The following is a 26,580-nucleotide window of genomic DNA, read 5'->3' on the forward strand; positions in this document are numbered from 1 at the left end:
ATTTTTCTAAAAGGAACTTCTAAAACTAATTCTCTACCACATAAGGAACACAGATGCAAAAAAAATAAAAATAAAAACTAATTCTCATTTATTGCCAGGTTTCCTTGGCTGAAGATTAAATTTCTCGTTTTTTACATGGTTGCTGTGGCATGCTGAGGGGAATACACTGCTGTAAAATGATCATGGCCCTAGTCAACAAAGACAAAACAAAGATGCAGAAGTAATCAGATCTCAACAGAAGTAGGGAGTTTTAAGGATCTAAATATGTTTCATTCTTCTCTAAGCTAACATATGGCATGAAGTAACTTCTACAACTTGCTTTGAGATACTAAACTTACCCTCATTTTGCCAGTATAATCAATATATTTTACTGGATTCAGTTTTTTTACAGTAGGTCAAAAAATTCCCAAAACCATAGTTGTAGACCTGTGTATCAGGCAAAGGACCTCGTTACGAGTTGCTATAATAATGCTTAGCAGACTCTAGATATCAAGTTTTGAGAGATTTTACAACCATGGAGTTCATGCCCATAACATCCACCTCGAACACCTCTGGGGCAATATAAAGACAGTTAAATATCTATCTGTTGGAAAGTCTTCAGTTGTCTGACTTTAGGTAAACCACTGAAGTGAACCACAACAATAATAGAAACAATGAACACCTGTTCTCAAACTGGAAAACAACGAAACTGAAGTATAATGACAACTGGGTATCAGTAGCCTTCGACACATACATGTGTCTAGAAGCAATCTAAAGACATATGCTCTAGGTGGTTAATAGTAACTAACAAGTATCTCTAAATAATTATCCTTACCTCTTCCTTGCTGTTTTCCATCATATCAGAGTTACTTCCAGAACCACTGATTTTATCTAAAAAAGAAGAAATAAAGAACATTATTTATCTCTTCAATGCATTATCAAACAGAACATCAATACCTGTAACTCCACAAACCCATTCTCACACTATGAAGTCTGGCAGTATTGTTAACACACTACTCACATTAAAATATTCCTAGAAGTGTTCTTTCACTAGAATCACTCTCCTTTTGCATACTAACCCCTCCTTATAAAGCATGAAATCTCTATAAAGATTACTTTGGTATAAAAACATTTCCTGTTGTAGTTTATAAATATTGCAAGACATTTCCCAGTAGAAGAAAATTTAAACTATTACACTAAAAACAAAAAACATACTACCAATAAAGTATATTTCATTTTACCATAAAATACTGGGAAAATAAGAGCAAACTAAACCGAAATCAAGGAGAAGGAAATAATAAAGATTATGGCAGAAATTCATGAAACTAATGAAATAGGAAATAGAAAAGCAATAGAAAAAAAAAATCAATAAAACCAAAGAGTAGTTCTTTTCCTTTTCCTCCTTTTTTTTTTTTTTTTTTTTTTTTTGGAGATAGGGTCTCACTCCATTGTCCATACTGGAGTGCAGAGGTGCTATCATGGTTAACTTTAGCCTCAACCTCCCGGGTTCAGGTGACCCTCCCCTCTAAGCCTCCCAGGTAGCTGGGACTACAGGCACGCACCACCACACCCAGCTAATTTTTTGTGGAGATGGGGTTTTGTCATGTTGCCCAGGCTGGTCTCTAACTCCTGGGTTCAAGTGGTCTGCCCACCTTGGCCTCCCAAAGTGCTGAGATTGCGGGCGTGAGCCACAGGCACCTGGCCAAAAACTAATTCTTAAAAAGATGATCAAGCAGGACCTTGGCCATGAAAGTTGGAATCTGCTAGGGATTGTGTAACAACTTACCTGCGGGGGAAGAAAAGATGAACAAACTTTAGGGTAGACTGACCAAGAAAAAAAAAGAAACAAGACTCAAGTTACTAGAATCAGAAATGAAAAAGAGGACATTACTACTAATCTTACTGAAATAAATGGATTATAAAGGAATACTATGAACTGTGTGCCAAAAAATTAAATAACTTACATGAAATGAACAAATTCCAGAACAAAAACTACTAAAACTGACTCGAGAAAAAACAGGTGTGAATAGACCTGTAACAACTGATGAGATTAAATTAGCAATAAAAAACAGCTACCCATAAAGAAAAGGCCCAGATGTTCTCACCACTTAATTATAACAAACATTTAAAAAAGGACTAATACCAATTCTTCACAAACTCTTCTAAAAATCAGAAAAGGAGGCAACATTTCCCAACTCATTTTATGAAAACAGTATTGCCCTGATATAAAAAATATATCACAAATAGAGAAAACTACAGGCAAGTATCACTTATGAATATAGATGCAAAAGTCCATAAAAATATTAGAAAACTTCAAATCAGCAGACAGGCTAGAGACTGGGAGAAAATCTTCACAAAGTACACATCTGATAAAAGACAATTATCTTAACTATACAAAGAATGCTTAAAACTCAACAATAATAAAACAAACAACATGATTTTAAAGCAAGGAAAAAAAAAGAAATATGTGAACAGACACCTCACCAAAAAAGATATACAGACGCAAATAAGCACATGAAAAAATGCTCAACATATCAGTACGGAATTGCAAATTAAAACAATATACCCCTAACATGCCTATTAGAATAGCCAAAATCCAGAACACTGACTATACCAAAACTGCTGAGAAGCGTATGGAGCAAAAGAAACTATCATTTATTGCTGATGGGAATGCAAAATGGTACAGCTACTCAGGAAAACAGTTCAGCAATTTCTTACAAAACTAAGCATACCATATATAAAGCAGCAATCACACTCCTTGGTATTTATCCAAAGAAGCTGAAAACATACATCCACAAAATAACCTGCATGGAGATATTTATAAACTTCTTTATTTTATGTAAACATCTTCATTTACTTATATAAATATCTTTATAAGCAGCTTTATTCATAACTGCCAAAACTTGAAAGCAACCAAGATGTCCTTTAGAAGATGAATGGATAAACAAACTGTAGTAATCCAGACGATGGAATATTTTTCAGCACTAGAAATAAATTAGCTATCAAGCTACAAAGAGACACGGAGGAAACAAATGCAGATTACTATGTGAAAGAAGCCAGTCTGGAAAGGCTACATACATATGATTACAACTATGACAATCTGAAAAAGGCAAAACTATGGAGAAAGTAAAAAGATCAGTGGCTGCCAGTGCTCACAGGGGAGAAAGGGATGAAGAAACAGGCACAGCACAGGAAATTTTTAGGGCAGTGAAACTATTCTGTATGATACTACAATGGTGAATGCAGGTCATTATATACTTGTCAAAAATCTTTAAAATGCATAACACCAAGAGTGAACCTTGACATAAACTATGCATTTGGGGTAATAATGACATGTCAATGTAGGTTCATCAAAGTTATATAACAAATGTACAACTCTCTTACGGAATGCTGATAGTGGGAGATGCTATGCATGTGTGGAAGCAGGGACATATGGGAACTCACTGTACTTTTTGCTCAATTTTGCTATGAACCTAAAACAGCTCTTTAAAAATATATTTTTTTCTGGCCAGGTGTGGTGGCTCACGCCTGTAATTCTAGCACTTTGGGAGGCTGAGGCGGGCGGATTACCTGAGGTCAGGAGTTCGAGACCAGCTTGACCAATATAATGAAACCCTGTCGCTACTAAAAATACAAAAATTAGCTGGGCATGGTGGCATGCACCTGTAATCCTAGCTACTCGGGAGGCTGAGACAGGAGAATCGCTTGAATCCAGGAGGTGGAGGCTGCAGTGAGCCAAGATTGTGCCATTGCACTCCAACCTGGGCAACAAGAGCAAAACTCCGTCTCAAAAAAAAAAAAAATTTTCTTTCTAATAAGTTAAGGAAGAAAGGAAATTTTAAAATCTACAAAAACCCACAGGTAGGTAATATCATACTTAATGGCGACAGACTGAATGCTTTCCCCCTTAAGATCAGGAACAAGGCAAGGAAATCTGCTCTCGCCATTTCTATTCAACTTTGCATTACGGATTCTACTCAGAGCATGCATGTTAAAAAAAAAAACTTGAAAGGCATCAGTATTTAAAAGGAAGGTATGAAACTATCCCTATTAGAGGGCCAGGCGCGGTGGCTGATGCCTGTAATCCCAGCACTTTGGGAGGCTGAGGCAGATGGATCACCTGAGGTCAGGAGTTCAAGACCAGCCTAGCCAACATGGCAAAACCCCATCTCTACTAAAAGTACAGAAATTTGCCGGGTGTGGTGGCACATCCCTGTAATCCCAGCTACTAGGGAGGCTGAAGTAGGAGAATCACTTGAACCTGGGAGGCAGAGGTTGCAGTGAGCTGAGGTCATGCCATTGCACTCCACCCTGGTCAACAGAGCGAGACTCTGTCTCAAAAAAAATAAAAAATAAAACTATCCTTATTAGAATATGACATTATCTCATACATAGAAGATCCTAAGGAATCCACTAAAGAATTATTGGAATAGGCTGGGCGCAGTGGCTCACATCTGTAATCCCAAAACTTTGGGAGGCTTAGGCAGGCGGATCACCGGAGGTCAGGAGTTCAAGACCAGCCTGGCCAACATGGCAAAACCCTGTCTCTACTAAAAATACAAAAATTAGCTGGGCGTGGTGGCGGGTGCCTGTAATCCCAGCTACTCCGTACGCTGAGGCATGAGAATTGCTTGAACCTGGGAGGCAGAGGTTGCAGTGAGCCAAGATCTCACGACTGCATCCCAGCCTAGGGAATACAGCAAGACTATCTCAAAAAATAAAATAAAAGAATTATGAGAATAAAATTAATTCAGGAAGATTGATGGGTACAAGGACAATAAAAATCAATGTTATGTCTATACACTTGCAATGAATAATCTCAAAATGAAATTAAGAAAAGAATTCCATTTATAACAGAATTAGAAGGAAATAATTTTTTTAAAAAAAGTACAAAACATACTCTGAAAATTATAAAACGCTATTGAAAGAAATTAAAGATCTAAATCAATGGAAAAACACTTCATGTTCATGAATTAGAAGATAACATTTTTTTCTTTATTAGGGACAGTTTCACTCTATTGCCCAGGCTGGAGTGTAGCGGTGCAATTATAGCTCACTGCGGCCTCAAATTCCTTGGCTCAAGTGATCCTCCTGCCTCAGTATCCTGATTAGCTGGCACTACAGGCACATGCCACCATGCCTGGCTGATTTTTAAATGTTTTGTACAGATGGGTTCTGGCTATGTTTCCCAGGCTGGTCTCAAATTCCTGTCCTCAAGTAATCCTCCCACCTCAACCTCCCAAAGTGCTGGAATTACAGGCATGAGTCATCACACCTTGCCAGTGATAAAACATTAAACATCCTTGAGATACAATTTACATATCATACAATTTACCCATTTAAAGCACATAATTCCCTCAGCCACCAGGCCAAGCCACAAGATTTATCATTCTTATGATGCCAGTGTTACAGAATCTTTGGGGTGTCACTTTTCTGGCCAGAAACATCTGTGGCTGGTGGCACCTGTGCCACAGTTTTGCTCAGGCCTGCTGGGCTCGTCCCGCCTATTTGGCCTGGCCGGCTACATTCGGCTCATGCTACTGGCCTGTATCCTATGATGGCCAAGGGAGACTGCATGAAGCAGCAAGAGGTACGTGAGCAAGTGTGGGGTCCAGCCACTGCATAATCAGACATCCTGGCAGCTGCAGCAGGGCACGCAGCCCCAGGTGCCAGCACGGGCATCAGCTCTTTTTCTGTGAGGCTGCAGCTGGACCAAGAACACCACAAGCAGCATCCACAGCTGGCACCAGGGAACACAGTGGCACCCAGAAGTTTGGAGACACCAGGAACCGTAGGCAGGGCCCCAAAGAGGGAGTCACAGCCCCAGCTTGGGGAGCTCCCAAGTCTGGGCTCCCCAAAGGGCTGCAGCTCTTCTTTCCTTCTCTTCACCTGCAACAAGGTGAGCAAGGGGCATGTCTCAGCCCTGTTTATGTTACAGCTCTTTTAGCCTCATTCGGCAGGTCCCAAGTTCTTGTCCTGCACCCAAGAAGAATGAGGTACACAGAAAAGTGGAGAGTAAGCAAGATAAAGAGGGGCTTTATTGAGCAATAGAAGAGCTCAGAGGAAACCCAAAGGGGGCAGCTCCTTTCCACAGTCAGGGTATCCCAACAAGTGTTCAGCTCCTAGCAGAGAGGGTGGTTCTTCTCTGCTAGGCAAGTCGTTACTACAAGTGTTCAGCTATCAGCAGAGAGGGTAGCTCCTCTCAGCAGCTGATTATCCCGTCATCTGCACAGCTCTCAGGAGAGAGGAGGCCTGAGAATGGGTGGCTCCTCTTTGCAGGCAGGTCATCCCATCATCTCCCCATCATCTCTCCTTCGTCTCTGCAGCTCTCAGTAGAGAGGAGGCCCTAGTATGGGTAGTACCTCTCTGTAGGAAGGTCGACCCATCGTCTCTGCAGCTCTCAGCAAAGAGGAGGTCCTAGAATGGGTGGCACCTCTTTGCAGGAAGGTCATCTTGTCATCTCTGCAGCTCACAGCAGAGAGGAGGCCCTAGAGTGGGTTGCTCCTCTCTGCAGCTGGTCATCCTGACATCTGTTCAGCTCTGGCTGAGCCTGGGGCTTTTATGGGCCTCAGAGGGGAGGATGTGCATGCCAATTGGTCCACAGGCAGACCCATAAAAGGCACCACAAGTTCCCACTCTGATCCATGCGACTGGCAGCCCAACCTCCAGCGTTCAGGCTTTCCCTGGTCTGAAGGTGGGTCCTCACCAGGGACCCGCCACCTTCCACTGAGGAACCAGTCTACCTCCTGCTGCCATTCATGGTGCCCAGGCTGTAGATGCAAGGGGGCAACTGCAGGCCAGTGCTGAACTGCCCTCAGCCCTGCCTCACCTTCCCTATGTTTGTCAGTACCCAAAGTCCAGAGGGGGTCAAGGCAGCAGGAGGCTGGCGTGTCAGCAGTTCCCCAAGCATGTGCACACCTGGCCAGGCTATGACAGCACCCAGGCTCGGCCCCAACTTTGCCCCAAGATCAGAGCAGGTGCCAACAGCAGGGAGAAGCCAGGCAGCAGGAGCAGGCACTTCCAAGCCTATGAGAGCAAGGGGGGCCGCCTTCCCAGGCCCCAAGAGTGCAGAGACACCTGGGTCTGTAGCCCCCCAATGATTTGGGCAGCTGCAGCTGCACCCAGTGGGGCAGGACTCCTGCCTGCCCCATAAAGCAGGAGGCCCAGGTCTATACCCACAATTTGGGCAGCTATAGCTGTGCCCAGGAGGGTGGGACTCCAGCCTGCTCCATAAAGCGCGAGGTCCGGATCTGCAGCCATGGTTTGGGTGGCTGCGGCTGCACCCATGGCTCCTGCTGCACCCGGGGATCCTGCTGCACCCAGGGCTCCTGCCTGCTCGTGGAGCAGAAGGCAAGGGTCTGTAGCCGCAGTTTGGGAGACTGCAGCTGCACCCAGGAGGGTGGGTCTCCTGCCTGCTCCATGGAATGAGAGGCCTGGGACTGCAGCCACGGTTTGGCCAGCTGCAGTTGCACCTGGGAGGGTGGGGCTCCCGCCTGCTCCCAAGACTCAAGAGCACAGGGATGCCCAGGTCTACAGCCATGGCTTAGGCAGCTGCAGCAGGACCCAGGGAGCTCCAACTTGGAAGGGGCGGGGCTCCTGCTTGCCCCTGGCTCCCACCAACTCTATAGACCGTGCAGCCCTGGCCATGTCTCCCTGCTACAGCCAGTGTGATGGCAGCAGCCACTCCAGACGGCCCACCGCTGCCATCACCAATACTCCACAAACTAATCTACAGACACGCTGCAATCTCTGTCAGAATCCCAGTTGACTTCTTTGTAAAAATTGGCAAGGTCATTCCAAAATTCATATGGACCAGGCATGGTGGCTCAGACCTATAATCCTAGCACTTTAGGAGGCCAAGGTGGAAGGATCATTTGAGGACAGAAGTTTAAGAACAGCCTCAGAAACATAGTGAAACCTCATCTCTACCAAGAAAAAACAAAGAGTTAAAATTCATAGGGAATTGAAAACATTCAGAATAGGCAGACAATTTTGAAAAATGAAAAGTATGAAGACTCATACTTCCTGATTTTGCCAGTACTGCACAGTGTTGATTGCCAGTTTTGCAAAACTACACAACAACTTTGGTGCAACTTTGCACAAAACTGTAAAACAATGCAATCAAGACCGTGGAGTACTGGTAAAAGGACAAACAGAATTAAGAGTCCAGAAATAAACCCATATATCTATGACCAGCTGATTTTTTTTTTTAATTTTTTTTTTGGAGACAGGATCTCACTCTGTCACCCAGGCTAGGGTGCAGTGGTACAATCATGGCTCACTGCAGCCTCAATCTCCTGGGCTCAAGTGATCCTTCTACCTCAGCCTCCTAAGTAGCTGGGACTACAGGCACACACCACTACACCTGGCTTTTTTTTTTTTTTAATAGAGATGGAGTCTCACTGTGTTGTCCAGGCTGGTCTGGAACTCCTGGGCCCGAGTACCCCTCCTGCCTTGGCCTCCCAAAGTGCTGGGATTACAGACATGAGCCACCATGCCTGACAGTCCCACTGATTTCTGACAAGGGTGGCAAGACCATTCAATGAAGAAAGAATAGTCTTTCAATAAATGGTGCTGAGACAGCTAGATAGAAACCTACAAAAAATGAAGCTGGACCCCTACCTCACAACATATACAAAACATTAACTCAAAATAGATCAAAGACCTAAATTTAAGAACTAAATCTATAAAACTTTTAGAAGAAAACATGGGGGTAAATCTTCATTACCTTCAATTTGGTAATGGATTCTTAAAGACACCAAAAGAATGAGCAACAAAAGGAAAAACAGATAAATAAAAGTCCATCAAAATTAGTAACTTTTGTGCTTCAATTAAAGACAACTCAACTGGGTGCAGTGTCTCATGCCTGTAATCCCAGCTACTTGGGAGGCCAAGGTGGATCGCTTGAGGCCAGGAGTTCAAGCTCAGCCTGGGCAACATGGTAAGATCTCATCTCTAAAAAATAAAAAAAAATACTAGCCGGACATGGTGGCACACAACTGTAGTCTCACCTACTTGGGAGGCTGAGATGGGAGGATTGCTTGTACCCAGCAGTTCAAGGCTGCAGTGAACTATGATCCTGCCACTGCACCCCAGCCTGAGCAACAGAGCAAAACCCTGTCTCTAAAAATAAATAAAGACAACTCAAAGAATAGGGGAAAATATTTCCAAATTATATATCTTATCCAAGTGCCCACTGAAATATGAATAGATTAAACAAAATGTGGTATATACATACAATGGAATGGTATTCAGACTTCAAAAGAAATGAAATTTTGAGATATACTACAACATGGATAACCTTCAACACATTGTGCTAAGTAAAATATGTCAGAAGGACAAATATTGTAGGATTATATGTATATGAAGTTCCTAGAGTAGTCAAATTCCTAGGAAGAGACTGTAGAATGGTGTTTGCAAGGCTAAGGAGAGGGAAGATTGGGGAGTTAGTATGTGATGGGTACAGAGTTTCACTTGGGGAAGATGAAAAAGTACTAGATATGGATGGTGGTGGTGAATGCACAACAATTTTACTTAATGTTACAGGACTGTACATTTAAAATTAGTTAAAATGGCAATTTTTATGTTATGCATATTTTACAATAAAAAATTTAGAATATACAAGTCAACAATGAAAGCACAAATACCCATTTTAAAAATGGGCAAAGGGGCTGGGCACGGTGGCTCACGCCTGTAATCCCAGCACTTTGGGAGGCCAAGGCGGGTGAATTGCTTAAGCACAAGAGCTCAAGACCAGCCTGGGCAACAAATTAAGACTCCATCTCTATAAAAAATAAACAAAAATTAGCTGGGCACTGTGGCACACACCCATAGTCTTAGCTACTTGGGAGGCTGAGGTGGGAAGACCATTTGAGCCAGGGAGGTTGAGGGTGCTGTGAGCTGAGATCATGCCACTGCATTCCAGCCTGGGAAACAGCGCAGGACCCTGTCAAAAAAAAAAAAAAGACTGGACAGAGGGTTTGAATAGAAATTTCTCCAAGGAATATATACAAACTACAAATAAGCACATGAAATGATGTTCAACATCATTAGCCTTCAAGCAGTTGAAAACTAAAATCACAATGAGATACTACTTCACATGCACTAGAATGGCTAGAATCAAAAAGTCTGTTATTAACAATGGTTGGCATGGATGTGAAGAACACACAATCTTTATATACTCCTGGTGGAAAAGTAAAATAGTATCTCTACTTTGGAAAACAGTTTGACATTTCCTCAAACAATTTAACATAGTTACCATATAAATCCAGCAATTAGATTCCTAGGTATATACAAAAGATAAACAAAAATATATGGCTACACACAAAACTGTATACCAATATTTACAGCCGCATCATTCCTAATAGCCAAAACATGGGAACAAGACAAATGTCCATCAATGGATAAATGGATAAACAAATATGGTCTATACATATAATGGAATATTATGTGGCTATAAAAAGGAATGGAGTACTAATACATGTTACAACAGATATCTTGAATATATTATGCTAAATGAAGGAAATCAGCCACAAAAACACGCATTATATGATGCCATTCATATGAAAGTCCAAAATAGGGAAATAGGCCAGACACAGTGGCTCACGCCTGCAATCCCAGCATTTGGGAACCTGAGGTGGGCAGATGACTTGAGGCCAGGAGTTTGAGACCAGCCTGACCAACACATGGCAAAACCCCGTCTCTACTAAAAATACAAAAATTATCTAGGTGTGGTGGCACACGCCTGTAATCCCAGCTACTTGGGAGGCCAAGGCACAAGAATCACTTGAACCTGGGAGGCAGAGGTTGCAGTAAGCCAAGATAGCCACTGCACTCCAGCCTGGGCAACAGAACGAGACTCTGTCTCAAAAAAAAATAAAAATAAAAAACTCAAAACAAGAAACTAGATTAATGATTTATTAGAGCTAGGGGGTGACAGCTAAAGGGTATGGAGTTTCTTTTTGAGGTGATAAAAATATTTTAAAATTGACTGTGGTGATGGTTGTACATATGTGTAAATATTAAATATACTAAAAACCACTGAATTTTATACTTTAAATGGGTTAATTGTATGGCATGTAAATTATATTTCAATAAGGATGTTTAATGTTTTATTACCAGCCAGGTGCAGTGGCTGATGCCTGTAATCTAAACACTTTGGGAGGCCATGGTGGGAAGATCGCTTGAGGCCAGGAGTCTGAGACCAGCCTGGGCAACAGAGCCAGATCCCGTCTCTACAGAACATTAAAAAATTAGCTGGATATGGTGGCATGTGCCTGTAGTCTTGGCTACTCGAGAGGCTGAGGCAGTCTCGGCTACTCGAGAGGCTGAGGCAGGAGGATCACTTGAGCCTACGAGTTTGAGTCTGCAGTGAGCTCTAATTGCACCACTGCACTCCAGCCTGGGCAACAGAGCAATATCCTGTTTCTATTTAAAAAGAATTTATTACTCATTAAGTAAATGCAAATTAAAACCACAATGAGATACCATAAATATCAAATGGCTAAAATTTAAAAATAGTATTAACACCCAGTGTTGGCAAGGATGTGGAGAAACTGGATCACTCATACATTGCTGTGGGAATATAAAACAGTACAACCACTCTGGAAAACAGTTCAGGAGTTTCTTTTTAAAAAATGAACATACAAGAGTAGAAAAGATAACTATTAGGTACTAGACTTAATACCTAAGTGATGAAATAATCTAAACAATAAACCCCAGTGATGCTACCTTACCTATGTGACAAACCTTCACAGGTACCCCTGAACCTAAAAGTTAAAATAAATACATAAATAAATATCAATAAATAAATAAAAGCACTGATAGAGTCCAATGGAGTAAAAAAAAAAAAAAATGCAAATAGGTGCAGTGATTCATGTCTGTAATCCAAGGGCCTCCAGAGGACAGGGCAGGAGGATTACCTGAGGTCAGGAGTTCATAACAAGCCCGGCCAAGATAGTGAGACTCTGTCTCTACCCAAAATAAAATAAAATGTAAATGTAGTTTAATTAATTTAATAAAAATAAATGTGTAACCATCATATGAACTGCAAAATGCACTCCTGGCATTTATTGCAAAGAAATGAAAACATAAATTCATATAAAAACATATATATAAATATTCACCACCAGCTTTAATTGTAACAACTGAAATCAGGAGTCGGCCCAGATTTGCTTTAACAAATAAATGGTTAAACAAACTGTGGTACGGGCCAGGCGCAGTGGCTCACACCTGTAATCCCAGCACTTTGGGAGGCCGAGGTGGGTGGATCACCTGAGGTCAGGAGTTCAAGACCAGCCTGGCCAACATGGTGAAATCCCGTCTCTACTAAAAATACAAAAATTAGCCGGGTGTGGTGGCACATGCCTGTAATCCCAGCTACTCCGGAGGCTGAGGCAGGAGAATCACCTGAACCTGGGAGGCGGAGGTTGCAGTGAGTCAAGATCATGCCACTGCCCTCCAGCCTGGGTGACAAAATGAGACTCCATTTCAGTTAAAAAAAAAAAAACACAACTGTGGTACAGGTTGCGTATTCCTTATCCAAAATGCATGGGACCAGAAGTGTTTCAAATTTTGGATTTTTTCAGATTCTAGCATATTTGCACTATTCTGGTTTATTCACATTAGGGATTCAGCATCCCTAATCTGAAAATCCCAAATGTTCCAATGAGCATTTCCTTTGAGTGTCATGTCAGCACTCAAAAGTTTCTGATCTTGGAACATTTCAGATTTCTGATTCCGGGGTTAAGGATACTCAATCTGTTCATCCATACCATGGAATATTACCCTGCAATTAAAAGGAAAGGATTGTTGATACATACAACAACCTCAATGAATCTCCACAGAATTATGCCAAGTGAAAACACTCCAACCCCAAAAGATTATTTACTATATAACTCCATTTATTTAACATATTTGAAATGACAAAATTTTCAAAATGGAAGACAGATTAGTGGTTGCCAGGTGTTAAGCATAGGCAGAGGTAGGGGGAGGGAAGTGGGTGTGATTATAAAATGCCAAGATGAGGAATCCTGTGTTGATGAACTATTCTGTATCTCAACTGTGGTGGTAGATGCATGAATCAACCCAGGTAAAAAAAAATTGTATAGAATACACACACACACACACACACACACACACACATAAAACTGACGAAATCTTGATTAATAGTTTTATCAATGTCAATATCCTGGTTGTGATATTGTATTCTAGTTTTATATGTTACCATTGAGGGAAACTGCCAAAGTGCATAAGAGCTCTCTCTATATTAGTTATTACAACTGTATGTGAATTTATAATTACAAATGGAAATTTAAGCTTAAAAAAATTCTCAGCAAACTAGGAATAGAGGGGAACTTCCTCAACTTGATAAAGAGCATTTACAAGAAACCTATAAAGCAAACATACTTCACTGTGAAAGACTGAATGTTTTCCCACTAAAATTGGTAACACTAAGAGGATGTCTGCTATCATCATCATTCTTCAATGTAATACTGGAAAATACAGAAAATCCTAGCTAATATAATGAAGCAAGAAAAGAAATTAAAAGGCATACAGATGGAAAGGAAAAAATAAAACTATCCCTATTTGCAGGTGACCTAACTGTCTAAGTAGAAAATCCCAAAGAATCTACAAGAGGGGCAAAAATACTATTTAGAACTAATAAGTATGTTAAGCAAGTTCACAGGATACAAGGCCAACATAAAAAGTTAACTGGGCTGGGTGTGGTGGCTCACGCCTGCAATCCCAGCACTTTGGGAAGCCGAGGCAGGCGGATAACCTGAGGTCATGAGTTCAAGACCAGCCTGGCCAACATGGTGAAACCCTGTCTCTACTAAAAACACAAAAATTAGCTAGGCGTGGTGGCAGGTGCCTGTAATCCCAGCTATTCAGGAAGCTGAGGCACAAGAATCACTTGAACCCGGGAGGTGGAAGTTGCTGTGAGCTGAGATCGTACCACTGCACTCCAGCCTGGACAACAAAAGCGAAACTCTGTCTCAAGAAAAAAAACAACAAAAAAAAACAAAAAGTCAACTGAATTTCTATATACCTACAATGAATAAATGGAATCTGAAACTTTATTTTATTTTTATTTTATTTATAATTTTTTTTCTGAGACGGAGTTTTGCTCTTGTTGCCCAGGCTGCAGTGCAATGGCGTGATCTCGGCTCACCACAACCTCCATCTCCCGGGTTCAAGTGATTCTCCTGCCTCAGCCTCCCAAATAGCTGGGATTACAGGCATGTGCCACCATGCCCAGCTAATTTTGTATTTTTAGTAGAGACGGGGTTTCTCCATGTTGGTCAGGCTGGTCTCGAGCTGCCGACCTCAGGTGATCCGCCCGCCTCAGCCTCCCAAAGTGCTGGGATTACAGGCGTGAGCCACTGCGCTCGGCCCGGAATCTGAAACTTTAAAACAAAAGAATTTAAAACAGCACTCAAAAACCTGAACTACTTAGGTAAAATTCTCACAAAGTATGTGCAAGATTAGTATACAGATAACTACAAACACTAGGCCAAGTAAGAGTTTCTGTTGACTCCTTTTCTTCCTGAATAAGGTTTAAACATTCCTATCCTTTACATGTATTTGGCTGATAACGATCCCATTTTATAGTTGTTTCTTGGAGAAAGGATTCAAGTTTTTCTGTACACTTTTTAATGTTTTCTGTTTTCTACTGGCTCTATTGGCCTATTAGTCAACCATCAAATTCACTGACATTTCTACTGCTACCTTGCATGTCTTGTTAAGTACAATGATTTGTTATTCTGAACTTAGTAATTTATTCAGAAACTAAATTTGGCAGTTCTAGAATTTCAAAATGGTTTTTAACAGTTTCCATTTCTGCACTGAAATTTTCTACCTATCCATTCATCATAAACATATTTGCCTTTTTGTACTCAAGTATGACTATAATAGCTGCTTTAACATTCTTGTTGCAAAATTCAACAGATAAGTCAGTCTCTATTGATCCCTTTTCCCTTTGATCATGGGTCACATTTCCTTTCTTCATCTACCTAGTATTTTGGACTGGACACTGGACACTATGAAAAATATAGCAAAGACACTGCATTCTTTCTATTCCTACAATGAGTTGACACTTTTGTTAAAACAGATAGTTGGCCAGTCACGATGGCTCAAGCCTGTAATCCCAGCACTTTGGGAGGCCGAGGCAAGTGGATTGCCTGAGGTCAGGAGTTCAAGACCAGCCTGGCCAACATGATGAAACCCCATCTCTATTAAAAATACAAAAATTAGACAAGTGTGGTGGTGGGTGCCGGTAATCCCAGCTACTAGGGAGGCTGAGGCAGGAGAATCGCTTGAACCCAAGAGGCAGAGGTTGCAGGGAGCCGAGACAGCATCACTGCACACCAGCCTAGGCAACAGAGTAAGACCCTGTCTCAAAAAAAAAAACCAACCAACCAAACAAACAAACAGATAGTTAACTTACTTGAAATGAAACTCCAAACCCTTTCCACCCTGTAGTACCAAACAACTCAAAGCTTTTGTTCTGTTCTTTTAGTCCTAATCAGGCTGTTTGGAATCTGGGGTGCACTTAGGCAATTGGACCAGAGCTATCGGTAGAGTTTTCGTGCAATCTGGTTTTCCCATTCTGTGGCTCTTTTCTAGATGGGATCTCTCTACTCATGTTACAGCTGCTGTGGTCTCCCTAAATTTTTTCCTTGATTTCACATCCAGTAAGACTGTAGATTTTTATCCAAGTCTTAACTGCCACAGATGGAGCTAAGAGGATCCTTGGCTGAAGCAAAAAGGATTAAGAATGGGGAATTCAGCCATTGCCACTTCTTCCACGTGTTGACTCCCCTCCAGTTTATCTACTTTGTTGATATCTAGCCTTCAGTAGCTGCCCAGAATTTATAATTGGTATTTGTGAGTGACATCCGTTTGTCCAACTGGAGATACCACTACTGAAGGAGTTCCTCAACTAGTGAACACAGGATTCCGACAACATAACATCATTCTAAAGACAAAAAGAACTTTAAACAAATACTGAACTATAGTTAAGTTTCTTTAATGTGATGGTATGGTTAACAACTCTGAAACTGTGAGTACAATGAGGACTAGACAAATGAATACAAATAAACTGGGGAAAGGCCGGGCTTGGTGGCTCATGCCTGTAATCAAAGCACTTTGGGAGGCTGAGGCAGGCGGATTACCTAAAGTCAGGAGTTCCAGACCAGCCTGGCCAACATGGCAAAACCCCGTCTCTACTAAAAACAAAAATTAGCTGGGCACGGTGGTGCGCACCTGTAGTTCCAGCTACTTAGGAGGCTGAGGCAGGAGAATCACTTGAACCCAGGAGGCGGAGGTTGCAGTCAGCTGAGATGGCGCCACTGCACTCCAGCCTGGGTGACAGAGCGAGACTCCATCTCAAAAAAATAAAAATAAAAATAAATAAATAAATTGGGGATAGGCCGGGCACCGTGGCTCACACTTGTAATCCCAGCACTTTGGGAGGTCGAGGCAGGCGGATCATGAAGTCAAGAGATCAAGACTATCCTGGCCAACATGGTGAAACCCCGTCTCTAATAAAAATACAAAAATTAGCTGGGTATGGTGGCGCATGCCTGTAGTCTCAGCTACTTGGTAGGCTGAGGCAGGAGAATCGCTTTAACCTGGGAGGCAGAGGTTGCAGTGATCTGAGATCATGCCACTGCACTCCAGCCTGGCAACAGAGTGAGACTCCGTCTCAAAAAGAATAAATAAATAAAAATAAATAAATTGGTGATAATAAGAACCAGGTTTCTTTCTGTTGGAGAAAGAAGTTAAAAACATGAAAAGGGGAAGTCTAGAAAGAAGACTGGAACTGAATTAAAATTAAAAGTATCAGTTATCAACTCATGAAAATATAAAACATATTATTGGCTTTCTCTGTGAAAGAGCTTGGAAACAAAGACATCTTGGTGGCAATGAGCACATCACACACCCTGATCTTGATTTCTAAACACTATATCCCACTAAAAGGAATCAGAACTCTTGCGAAAAATAACTGATTCTAGGGCTGGGGAACAGAGAATGGAAAGCAAGCCTTGAATACTTTGAGGGGACAGAAAGAAAGAAAGTGTTCAAGAAATGATGAGGATTTGTAAAAAGGTCAGCAGGAGCCATCCAGATGGGGCTCCTACTAGCCAAAACTGATACAATTTCAGGATCAAAATAAATAATGACAGAGAATATTCATGGAAAAAAATGTAAGTATATACTGATACAAATAATTGAATAGGTTAGAGCATGAACCCCTCCCTTACAATAAAATATCAACTAATGAACACAGAAGGAAAGACAGATTAGAACATCACTATTTTGAACCCATCATAGGAATAAATTATTCAGCTAAGAATCACAAATGTATGCTGTGATATACAGACCTTCTAGGAATGGCCCACAAGATTCTACACCGCTAATCCCCAGAAACTATCAATGTGATGGCATATCATTCCCATAACTGTGTTATGTAATATGGCACAGGTGATCTTAAACTCAAGAGATAATCAGGAGGAGATGAGAGGGAGAAGGACCTAATCTAATCACATGAATCCTTAAAAACAGAAAAATTTCTCCGGCTGGTAGCAGGTGTCAGCAGAATTAGCAAGCAAAAAGCTACGTCAGAGAGCTTCAAAGCTTGAGAGAGACTTGATGTGCTATTGCCGGATTTGAAGATGGAGGGCATAATGTGAGAAAAAATGAAGACACCTGAAAAGAGCCAGGAGGGGGTCTTGGCCAATAGTGAGTGAGAAAGAAGGACCTCCAACCTGTTATCATAAGGAACTGAATTCTGCCAACAACCTGAATGAGCTTAGGAATGGATTTTTCTAGTCCTACTAACATCTTGACTTTGACCTTGTGATAGCCTGAGAAGGGTCCAGCAAGGCCCACCGGACTCTGAACCTACAGAACCGTAAAATAACAAATTTGGGTTGTTTTAAGCTGCAAACTTTGTGGTCATTTGCAAAAGAAAACATACTAAGTTTTGACAAAAAAAAGAATACCTTAGTAATCTCAAAGTGCCCCCCATTAAATTAGTTATTAGTTACAATGGAATAAATCATAACTTTATACCAGGTTTATCTAGCAAACACAACCATATCCAGGGCAAATCACATCATGTGCCATGTAATAGGATGCACGGAGAACAGAACACCACTTTATGTAGTATTCCTGCCAAAAATGTATAACCTGAATCTAACCATAACTAAACAGATAATCCCGAGGGCCATTTGACAAAGTAATACACCTGTACTTTTCCAAAAAAGTCATAGTCCCAAAAGGCAGACAAACTGCTTCAGATTTTTAAAAGACCAAAGAAACATGACTACTAAATCTTGAACTGGATCCTGAATTTAAGTGGGAAAAACTTATCTGTGAACATTACTGGAGTAATTGATGAAATAAGAATAGGGACTGTGGCTTAAATAACTTTATGTTATTTAGTTTACCTACCTATTTAGCTTTCCCATTCTTATTCATTACTTCCTGTATTTTGGTGTTGCCATTTCAAATTATTTTCTTTCTCATTTCAGAAAACTTGTAATTTCCTCTAGTGTAGTTATTCACTCTAGTGTAGGTCTGTTGACATCAAGTTCTCACTTTTTGTTTGCCCAGATATGGCTTTATTCCACCCTTCATTTATGAAAGATGTTTTCACTGAATATACAGTACTATGCTGGCAATTACAATCACATGCTGCATAAAGACATTTCACTCAATGACTGACCACATATACATCGGTGGTCCCATAAGATTGTAATAATGTATTTTTACTGTACCTTTTCTATGTTTCCATGTGTTTAGATACACAAATATTTACCATTGTATTCCAATTACCTACAGTATTCACTACAAGAACACGCTGCACAGGTTTGTAGCCTATGAGCAACAGGCTATAACATATAGCCTAGGTGTGTAGTAGCCTATGTAAGTACACTCCATAATGTTTGCACAACGACAAAATCACCCAACAATGCTTTCTCAAAAAAACCTATCCTGGCCGGGCGCAGTAGCTCATGCTTGTAATCCCAGCACTTTGGCAGGCCGAGGCAGGCGGATCACGATGTCAGGAGATCGAGACCACGGTGAAACCCCGTCTCTACTAAAAATACAAAAAATTAGCCGGGCGTGGTGGCGGGTGCCTGTAGTCCCAGCTACTCGGAGAGGCTGAGGCAGGAGAATGGCGTAAACCCGGGAGGCGGAGCTTGCAGTGAGCCGAGACTGCACCACTGCACTCCAGCCTGGGCGACAGAGCAAGACTCCGTCTCAAAAAAAACCTATCCCATAGTTAAGCGATACATGACTGTATTTTTCCTTGACATTTTAAAGAAATCATTTCATTGTCATCTGCCTTCTATCATTTCTGTTGTTAAGTGAACTGCCAGTGTTACTGTTATTCCTCTGAAAATAATATATTTTTTTCCTCTGGCTACTTAAGGGATTTTTCTCTTGGCTTATGTTCTTTAGGAGTTTGGTTAGGACATGCCTAGCTGTAGTTTTCTTTATATTTATCCCGCTCAGGGTTCACGAAACTTCTTGAATCTCTAGTTTGATGTCTTTCATCACTTTTTAAAAAATGCTCAGCCCGTATCTCTTCAAATTGGACTTTTTACCAATTCTCTTTCTTCCTTCTAGAACTCTAATTACACATATGGTTGAACTTTTCACTATAACTCTCTTATACTTTTTTTGTACATATTGTGTGTGTCTGTGTGCATGTGTATTGTAGTTACTCTTGAAAACCTGAAAATGCTAACTGTCACATGATACAAAATGTTTTTTAAAAAAGGGAACCAGGTACAATGGCTCATGCTTATAATTTCAGCTACTCAGGAGGCTGAGGCAGGAGAATCATTTGAGGCCAGGAAGTTCAAGACCAGTCAGGACAACACAGCAAGACCATGTCTCTAAAAAAATTTTTTTTGAAAATTAACCAGGCATGGTGGCACACGCCTATAATCCCAGCTACTGGGGAGGGTGAGGTGAGAAGATTGCTTAAGCCCAAGAAGTTTGAGGCTGCAGTGAGCTACGATTACACCACTACACTCCAGTTTGGGTGACAAAGCAAGACCTCGTCTTTAAAAAAAAAAAAAAATCTTTTTAAAGAGAGACAGAGACAGGGAAGTAGAGAGGAGGTGTTAAGTGGTTTTATTTTAAAAAATAAATACACCAAATCTACTCAGGGATATTATGAAACAACATAAAAATTTAACTCTTATGCTGGGTGTGATGGCTCATGCCTGTTATCCTAGCACTTTGGGAGGCCAACGAGGGCAGATCTCTTGAGTTCCAGACCAGCTTGGCCAACATGGTGAAACCCAGTCTCTACTAAAAATACCAAAATTAGCCAGACACGGTGGCAGACGCCTGTGATCCCAGCTACTCAGGAGGCTGAGGCAGCAGAACAGCTTGAGCCCAGGAGGCAGAAGTTGCAATGAGCCAAGATCATGCCATTGAACTCCAGCCTGGGTGACAGAGCGAGACTCCATCACAAAAATAAAAATAAAAATTTAACTCCTAATACATGAATAATTGCTAGGACAAAACATTCCTATACTACTCCTGCCTCTTCTAATACTATTTTTTCACAGTCAACATTCACTAGCCATTCTATAACACATTTCCATTACATATAAAACCATAAATGCTTCCTTTTCTAAGTTTTCTATACTCATACTTACCAAAATTAAAATCTCCTGTTATCAGATATAGCTAGGATACATAATAGGGGCTTCTATAAAGCTTGCTAATCTGTCATTTCCACAAACTGAAATCTTTTAAAAGCTGCTCTCTGAATAAAATAAATGGTTACCTCCATAAGTGTAAAAAAAAATAGAAAAAAGACTAGAAGGTATAGCACATTCTTTTTCAATTTACCTGTGTTTTGATTCATTGCAAGTCGTGGAGGAGAACTTGTTTCTTCAGATTCTTCTGATGAGTGCGCAAGGAAGTCATGAAGCTTCTGCACCAATGTATTCAACTTGCTTTCACTATTAAAACAAAATTTAAAGAATTCCCTTAATTAGCCTTTCATGTTTTAAATTAATTGTAAAGCTCTAGCAAACTGAAAATATAGCCATACTGTAAGTAGTGTAAGAGTATGCACATTCAAAGTAAAAACTAAGGGAAATGTTACAGCTGTGGGTGTAGAAAGAAAAAATATTAAAGAAAACGAATTTTAGGCCAGGTGTGGTGGCTCATAATAGAGCATGGTGGCTCATGCCTGTGGTCTCAGCTACTCAGGAGGCTGGGGTGGGAGGATGGCTTGAGCCTTGTGAGGCAGAGGTTGCAGTGAGCCAAGATCATGCCACTGCACTCTAGCCAAGGCAACAGTCAGACCCTGTCTCAAAAAAAAAAAAAAAGAATTTTATTTCACTAAGGATATAAAAATATGAGTAAGACAACCTACCTGTACACTTACCTAGGATTAAAATATCATTTAAAGAAACTGCTGATATTACTTACTAAACATTTCGAAAATACTGAGGTCTTTCAATGTACTCTATATGATGTGTTTAAACAGAAGTTAAACTTCATGTTACTTAAAAATGTATCAGAAAATACTAACCTTAAGTTAATTCTTAAGAAATAATACCTACCACAAAAGAATTTTAAAAGAAATCAAAAGAAAATTTGGGGGATTAAACAGCAAAAAGGTATTCATATTTAAATTATATCCATTCCTATTTCACAACAAATAGCTGACCCTTGTACTTATCTTGTCATATTATCATTAGGCATCTAAGTTATTATTTCCTCTCACTTGTATATAGCTTATATTTGGGAAATCCTTAGAAATCAAAACATAGATGTAGATTATCACTTCAAGAAAGATTCATACTAGCCAAAATCCAGAAAAAGAGAGGCCAAGATTTTCCTTTCCATCATTTAAAAAAATAATTCAGTAATTTATCAAATATATTTACTGAACACTTACTCTCTGAAAGGCCTAAGCAGTGTTTTGGTTTATTATTCCATCCTCTGCTTGACACAGAAGAACTGTCTAACTGACTGGCATAAAGATGAACAAAATATAGAACAGGACTTGCAAGAGCTCCATCGCCCAGGGAAATACTTCATTAACTAAGTTTTATAGCATCAACTCTTTTTTTTTTTTTTTTTTTTAAGACGGAGTCTTGCTCTGTCACCCAGGCTGGAGTGCAGTGGTGCGATCTTGGCTCACTGCAAGCTCTGCCTCCCGGGTTCACACCATTCTCCTGCCTCAGCCTCCCGAGTAGCTGGGACTACAGGCGCCCACCACCACGCCTGGCTAATTTTTTTGTATTTTTAGCAGAGACAGGCTTTCACCGTGTTAGCCAGGATGGTCTCGATCTCCTGACCTCGTGATCCACCCGCCTCGGCCTCCCGAAGTGCTGGGATTACAGGCGTGAGCCACTGTGCCCAGCCTATAGCATCAACTCTTAAGTTATATAATAGATGTATCTGTAATTCAACAGAGTTTTAAGGAGTTAAAACTTTAAAAAAGGAAAGTATAAGTTTACCCCATTTTTTTTTCCTTAGAGTTAGCCTCTTGCTCTGTTACACAGGCTTGAGCACAGTGGCGTGACCTTGACTCACTGAGGTCTCAAACTCTTGGGCTAAAGCAATCCTCCTGCCTCAGCATCTTGAGTACCTGTGGCACACACCTATGTTCTTAGTTGAGGAAGTGTGGCACACAACTATACTCTTAGCTAAATTTTTTCTTTAATTTTTTGTAGAGATGGAGTCCAGTTATGTTGCCCAGGATGGTCTGAAACTCCTGGCCTCAAGAAATCCTCCCACCTCAGCCTCCCAAAGCACTGGGATGACAAGCGTGAGCCACCATGCCCAGCCCCACTTTTAATAAAAGTCAAAACTTTTGCACGTCAAAGGGCACCGTCAAGAAAGTGAAAAGACAACCAACACAATGAGAGAAAACGATTTTCAAATCCTGTATCTCATGAGGGTCTGGTAACCAGAATACATAAAGACTTCTAACAATTAAACAACAAAAAGACAACCCAATTTTTTAAATGGGGAAAAGACTTAGATATACATTTCTCAAAAGAATATATACAAATGGCCAATATAAGCACATGAAAAAATGCTCAAGATCATTAGTCATATCAGGGAAAGGCAAATCAAAACCACAACAAGAAACCAATTTATACTAAGTAGGATGGATATAATAATTTTAAAAACAAATTAAAGACATATATAGGCTCAAAATAAAGGGATGGAGAAATACTTACCAAGCAAATGGAAAGCAAAAAAAAAACAGGGGTTACAATCCTAGTCTCTGAGAAAACAGACTTTAAACCAACAAAGATCAAAACAGACAAAGACGGGTGTTACATAATGGTAAAGGCATCAATGCAACGAGAAGAGCTAACTATCCTAAATATATATGTACCCAATACGGGAGCACCCAGAATCATAAAGCAAGTTCTTAGAGACCTACAAAGAGACTTAGACTCTCACACAATAATAGTGGGAGACTTTAATACCCCACTGTCAATATTAGACAGACCGACAAGACGGAAAATTAACAAGGATATACAACACTTGAACTCACCTCTGGACCAAGCAGACCTAACAGACATCTACAGAACTCTTGACCCCAAAGCAACAGAATACACATTCTTCTCAGCACCTCAACGTGCTTATTCTAAAACTGACCATATAATTAGAAGTAAAACACTCCTAAGCAAGTGCAAAAGAATGGAAATCATAACAGTCTCTCAGACTATAATGCAATCAAATTAGAACTCAGGATTAAGAAACTCATTCAAAACCGCACAACTACATGGAAACTGAACAACCTGCCCCTGAATGACTACTAGGTAAATAACAAAATTAAGGCAGAAATAAAGAAGTTCTTTGAAACCAATGAGAACAAAGAGACAACATACCAGAATTTCTCGGACAAATTTAAAGCAGTGTGTAGAGGGAAATTTATAGCACTAAATGCCTAAGAGAAAGCAGGAAAGATCTAAAATCAACACCCTAACATCATAATTAAAACGACTACAGAAGCAAGAGCAAACAACTTCAAAAGCTAGGAGAAGACAAGAAATAACTAAGATCAGAGCAGAACTGAAAGAGATAGAGACAGGAAAAACCCTTCAAACTATCAGTGAATTCAGGAGCTGGTTTTTTGAGACGATCAACAAAACAGACCACTATCCAGACTAATAAAGAAGAAAAGAGAGAAGAATCAAATAGATGCAATAAAAAATGATAAAGGGGATATCACCGCTGATCCCACAACAATACAAACTACCATCAGAGAATACTGTAAGCACCTCTATGCAAATAAACTAGAAAATCTAGAAGAAATGGATAAATTCCTGGACACATACACCCTCCGAAGACTAAACAAGGAAAAAGTCAGATCCCTGAATACACCAATAAAAAGTTCTGAAGTTGAGGCAGTAATTAATAGCCTACCAATCAAAATAAGTCCAGGACCAGACAGATTCAAAGCTGAATTCTACCAGAGGTACAAAGAGGAGCTGGTACCATTCCTTCTGAAACTATTCCAAAAAATAGAAAACGAGGGAATCCTCCCTAACTCATTTTATGAGGCCAGCATCATCCTGATACCAAAACCTGCACAGACTTAACAAATAAAGAAAATTTCAGGCCAATATCCCTGATGAACATCGATGCAAAAATCCTCAATAAAATACTGGCAAGCCGAATCCAGCAGCACATCAAAAAGCTTATCCACCACGATCAAGTTGGCTTCATCCCTGCAATACACGGCTGGTTCAACACACGCAAATCAATAAACATAATCCATCACATAAACAGAACCAATGACAAAAACCACATGATTATCTCAATAGATGCAGAAAAGGACTTCAATAAAATTCAACACCCCTTCATGCTAAAAACTCTCAATAAACTGGGTATCGATGAAACGTATCTCAAAATAATAAGAGCTATTTATGACAAACCCACAGCCAACATCATACTGAATGGGCAAAAACTGGAAGCATTCCCTTTGAAACCTGGCACAAGACAAGGATGCCCTCTCTCACCACTCCTATTCAACACAGTATTGTAAGTTCTGGCCAGGGCATTTAGGCAACAGAAAGACATAAAGGGTGTTCAATCAGGAAAAGAGGAAGTCAAATTGTCTGTTTGCAGATGTCATGATTGTATATTTAGAAAACCCCACCATCTCAGCCCAAAATCTCCTTAAGCTGACAAGCAACTTCAGCAAAGTCTCAGGATACAAAATCAATGTGCAAAAATCACAAGCATTCTTATACACCAATCACAGACAGAGAGCCAAATCATGAGTGAACTCCTATTAACAACTGCTACAAAGACAATAAAACACCTAGAAATACGACTTACAAGGGATGTGAAGGACCTCTTCAAAGAGAACTACAAACCACTGTTGAAGGAAATAAGAGAGGACACAAATAAATGGAAAAACATTCCATGCTCATGGATGGGAAGAATCAATATCGTGAAAATGGCCATACTGCCCAAAGTAATATATACATTCAATGCTATCCCCATCAAGCTACAACTGACTTTCTTCACAGAATCGGAAAAAAAAACTACTTTAAATTTCATATGGAACCAAAAAAGAGCCCGCAGGGCCACGACAATCCTAAGCAAACAGAACAAAGCTGGAGGCATCATGCTACCTGACTTCAAACTATACCACAAGGCTACAGTAACCAAAATAGCATGGTACTGGTACCAAAACAGAGATATAGACCAATGGAACAGAACAGAGCCCTCAGAAATAATGCCACATATCTACAACCATCTGATCTTTGACAAACCTGACAAAAACAAGCAATGGAGAAAGGACTCCCTATTTAATAAATGGTGTTTGGAAAACTGGCTAGCCATATGCAGAAAACCGAAGCTGGACTCCTTCCTTACACATTATACAAAAATTAACTCAAGATGGATTAAAGACTTAAACATAAGACCTAAAACCATAAAAACGCTAGAAGAAAACCCAGGCAATACCATTCAAGACATAGGCATGGGCAAAGACTTCATGACTAAAACACCAAAAGCAATGACAACAAAAGCCAAAATTGACAAATGGGATCTAACTAAACTAAAGAGCTTCTGCACAGCAAAAAAATATATATATATCTATATATAGATATAGATATAGATATATAGATATAGATATAATCAAAGTGAACAGGCAACCTACAGAATGGGAGAAAATTTTTGCAATCTATCCATCTGATAAAGGGCTAATATCCAGAATCTACAAAGAACTTAAACAAATTTACAAGAAAAAAGCAAACAACCCTAACAAAAAGTGAGCAAAGGATATGAACAGACACTTCTCAAAAGAAGACATTTATGCAGCCAACAAACATATGAAAAAAAACTCATCATCACTGGTCATTAGAGAAATGCAAATCAAAACCACAATGAGATACCATCTCACGCCAGTTAGAATGGCGAACATTAAAAAGTCAGGAAACAACAGATGCTGGAGAGGATGTGGAGAAATAGAAACAATTTTACATTGTTGATGGGAGGGTAAATTAGTTCAACCATTGTGGAAGACAGTGTGGCGATTCCTCAAGGATCTAGAACCAAAAATACCATTTGACCCAGCCA

General features: G+C 40.3%; 1 protein-coding gene across 9 annotated transcripts in view; it reads right to left on the reverse strand.

The window, feature by feature from the left end:
* The window catches only part of ATRX (ATRX chromatin remodeler), a 295,245-nt gene that overhangs the window by 200,326 nt on the left and 68,339 nt on the right, over positions 1-26,580 (reverse strand). For 8 of the 9 annotated variants that reach the window (XM_055268557.2, XM_055268552.2, XM_055268555.2 and 5 more), the window contains exons 2-3: positions 20,863-20,975; positions 815-870 (exon numbers count right to left, since the gene is read on the reverse strand). In XM_055268557.2, coding sequence (XP_055124532.1) covers positions 815-870; positions 20,863-20,975 — 169 coding nt within the window. Of the gene's footprint in view, positions 1-814; positions 871-1,765; positions 1,804-20,862; positions 20,976-26,580 lie in introns of those variants that run through there. The other variant, XM_063634670.1, reaches the window with a different exon arrangement.

This window comes from Symphalangus syndactylus, chromosome X (genome assembly GCF_028878055.3).
Source record: "Symphalangus syndactylus isolate Jambi chromosome X, NHGRI_mSymSyn1-v2.1_pri, whole genome shotgun sequence".
Taxonomy (NCBI): Eukaryota; Metazoa; Chordata; class Mammalia; order Primates; family Hylobatidae; genus Symphalangus; species Symphalangus syndactylus.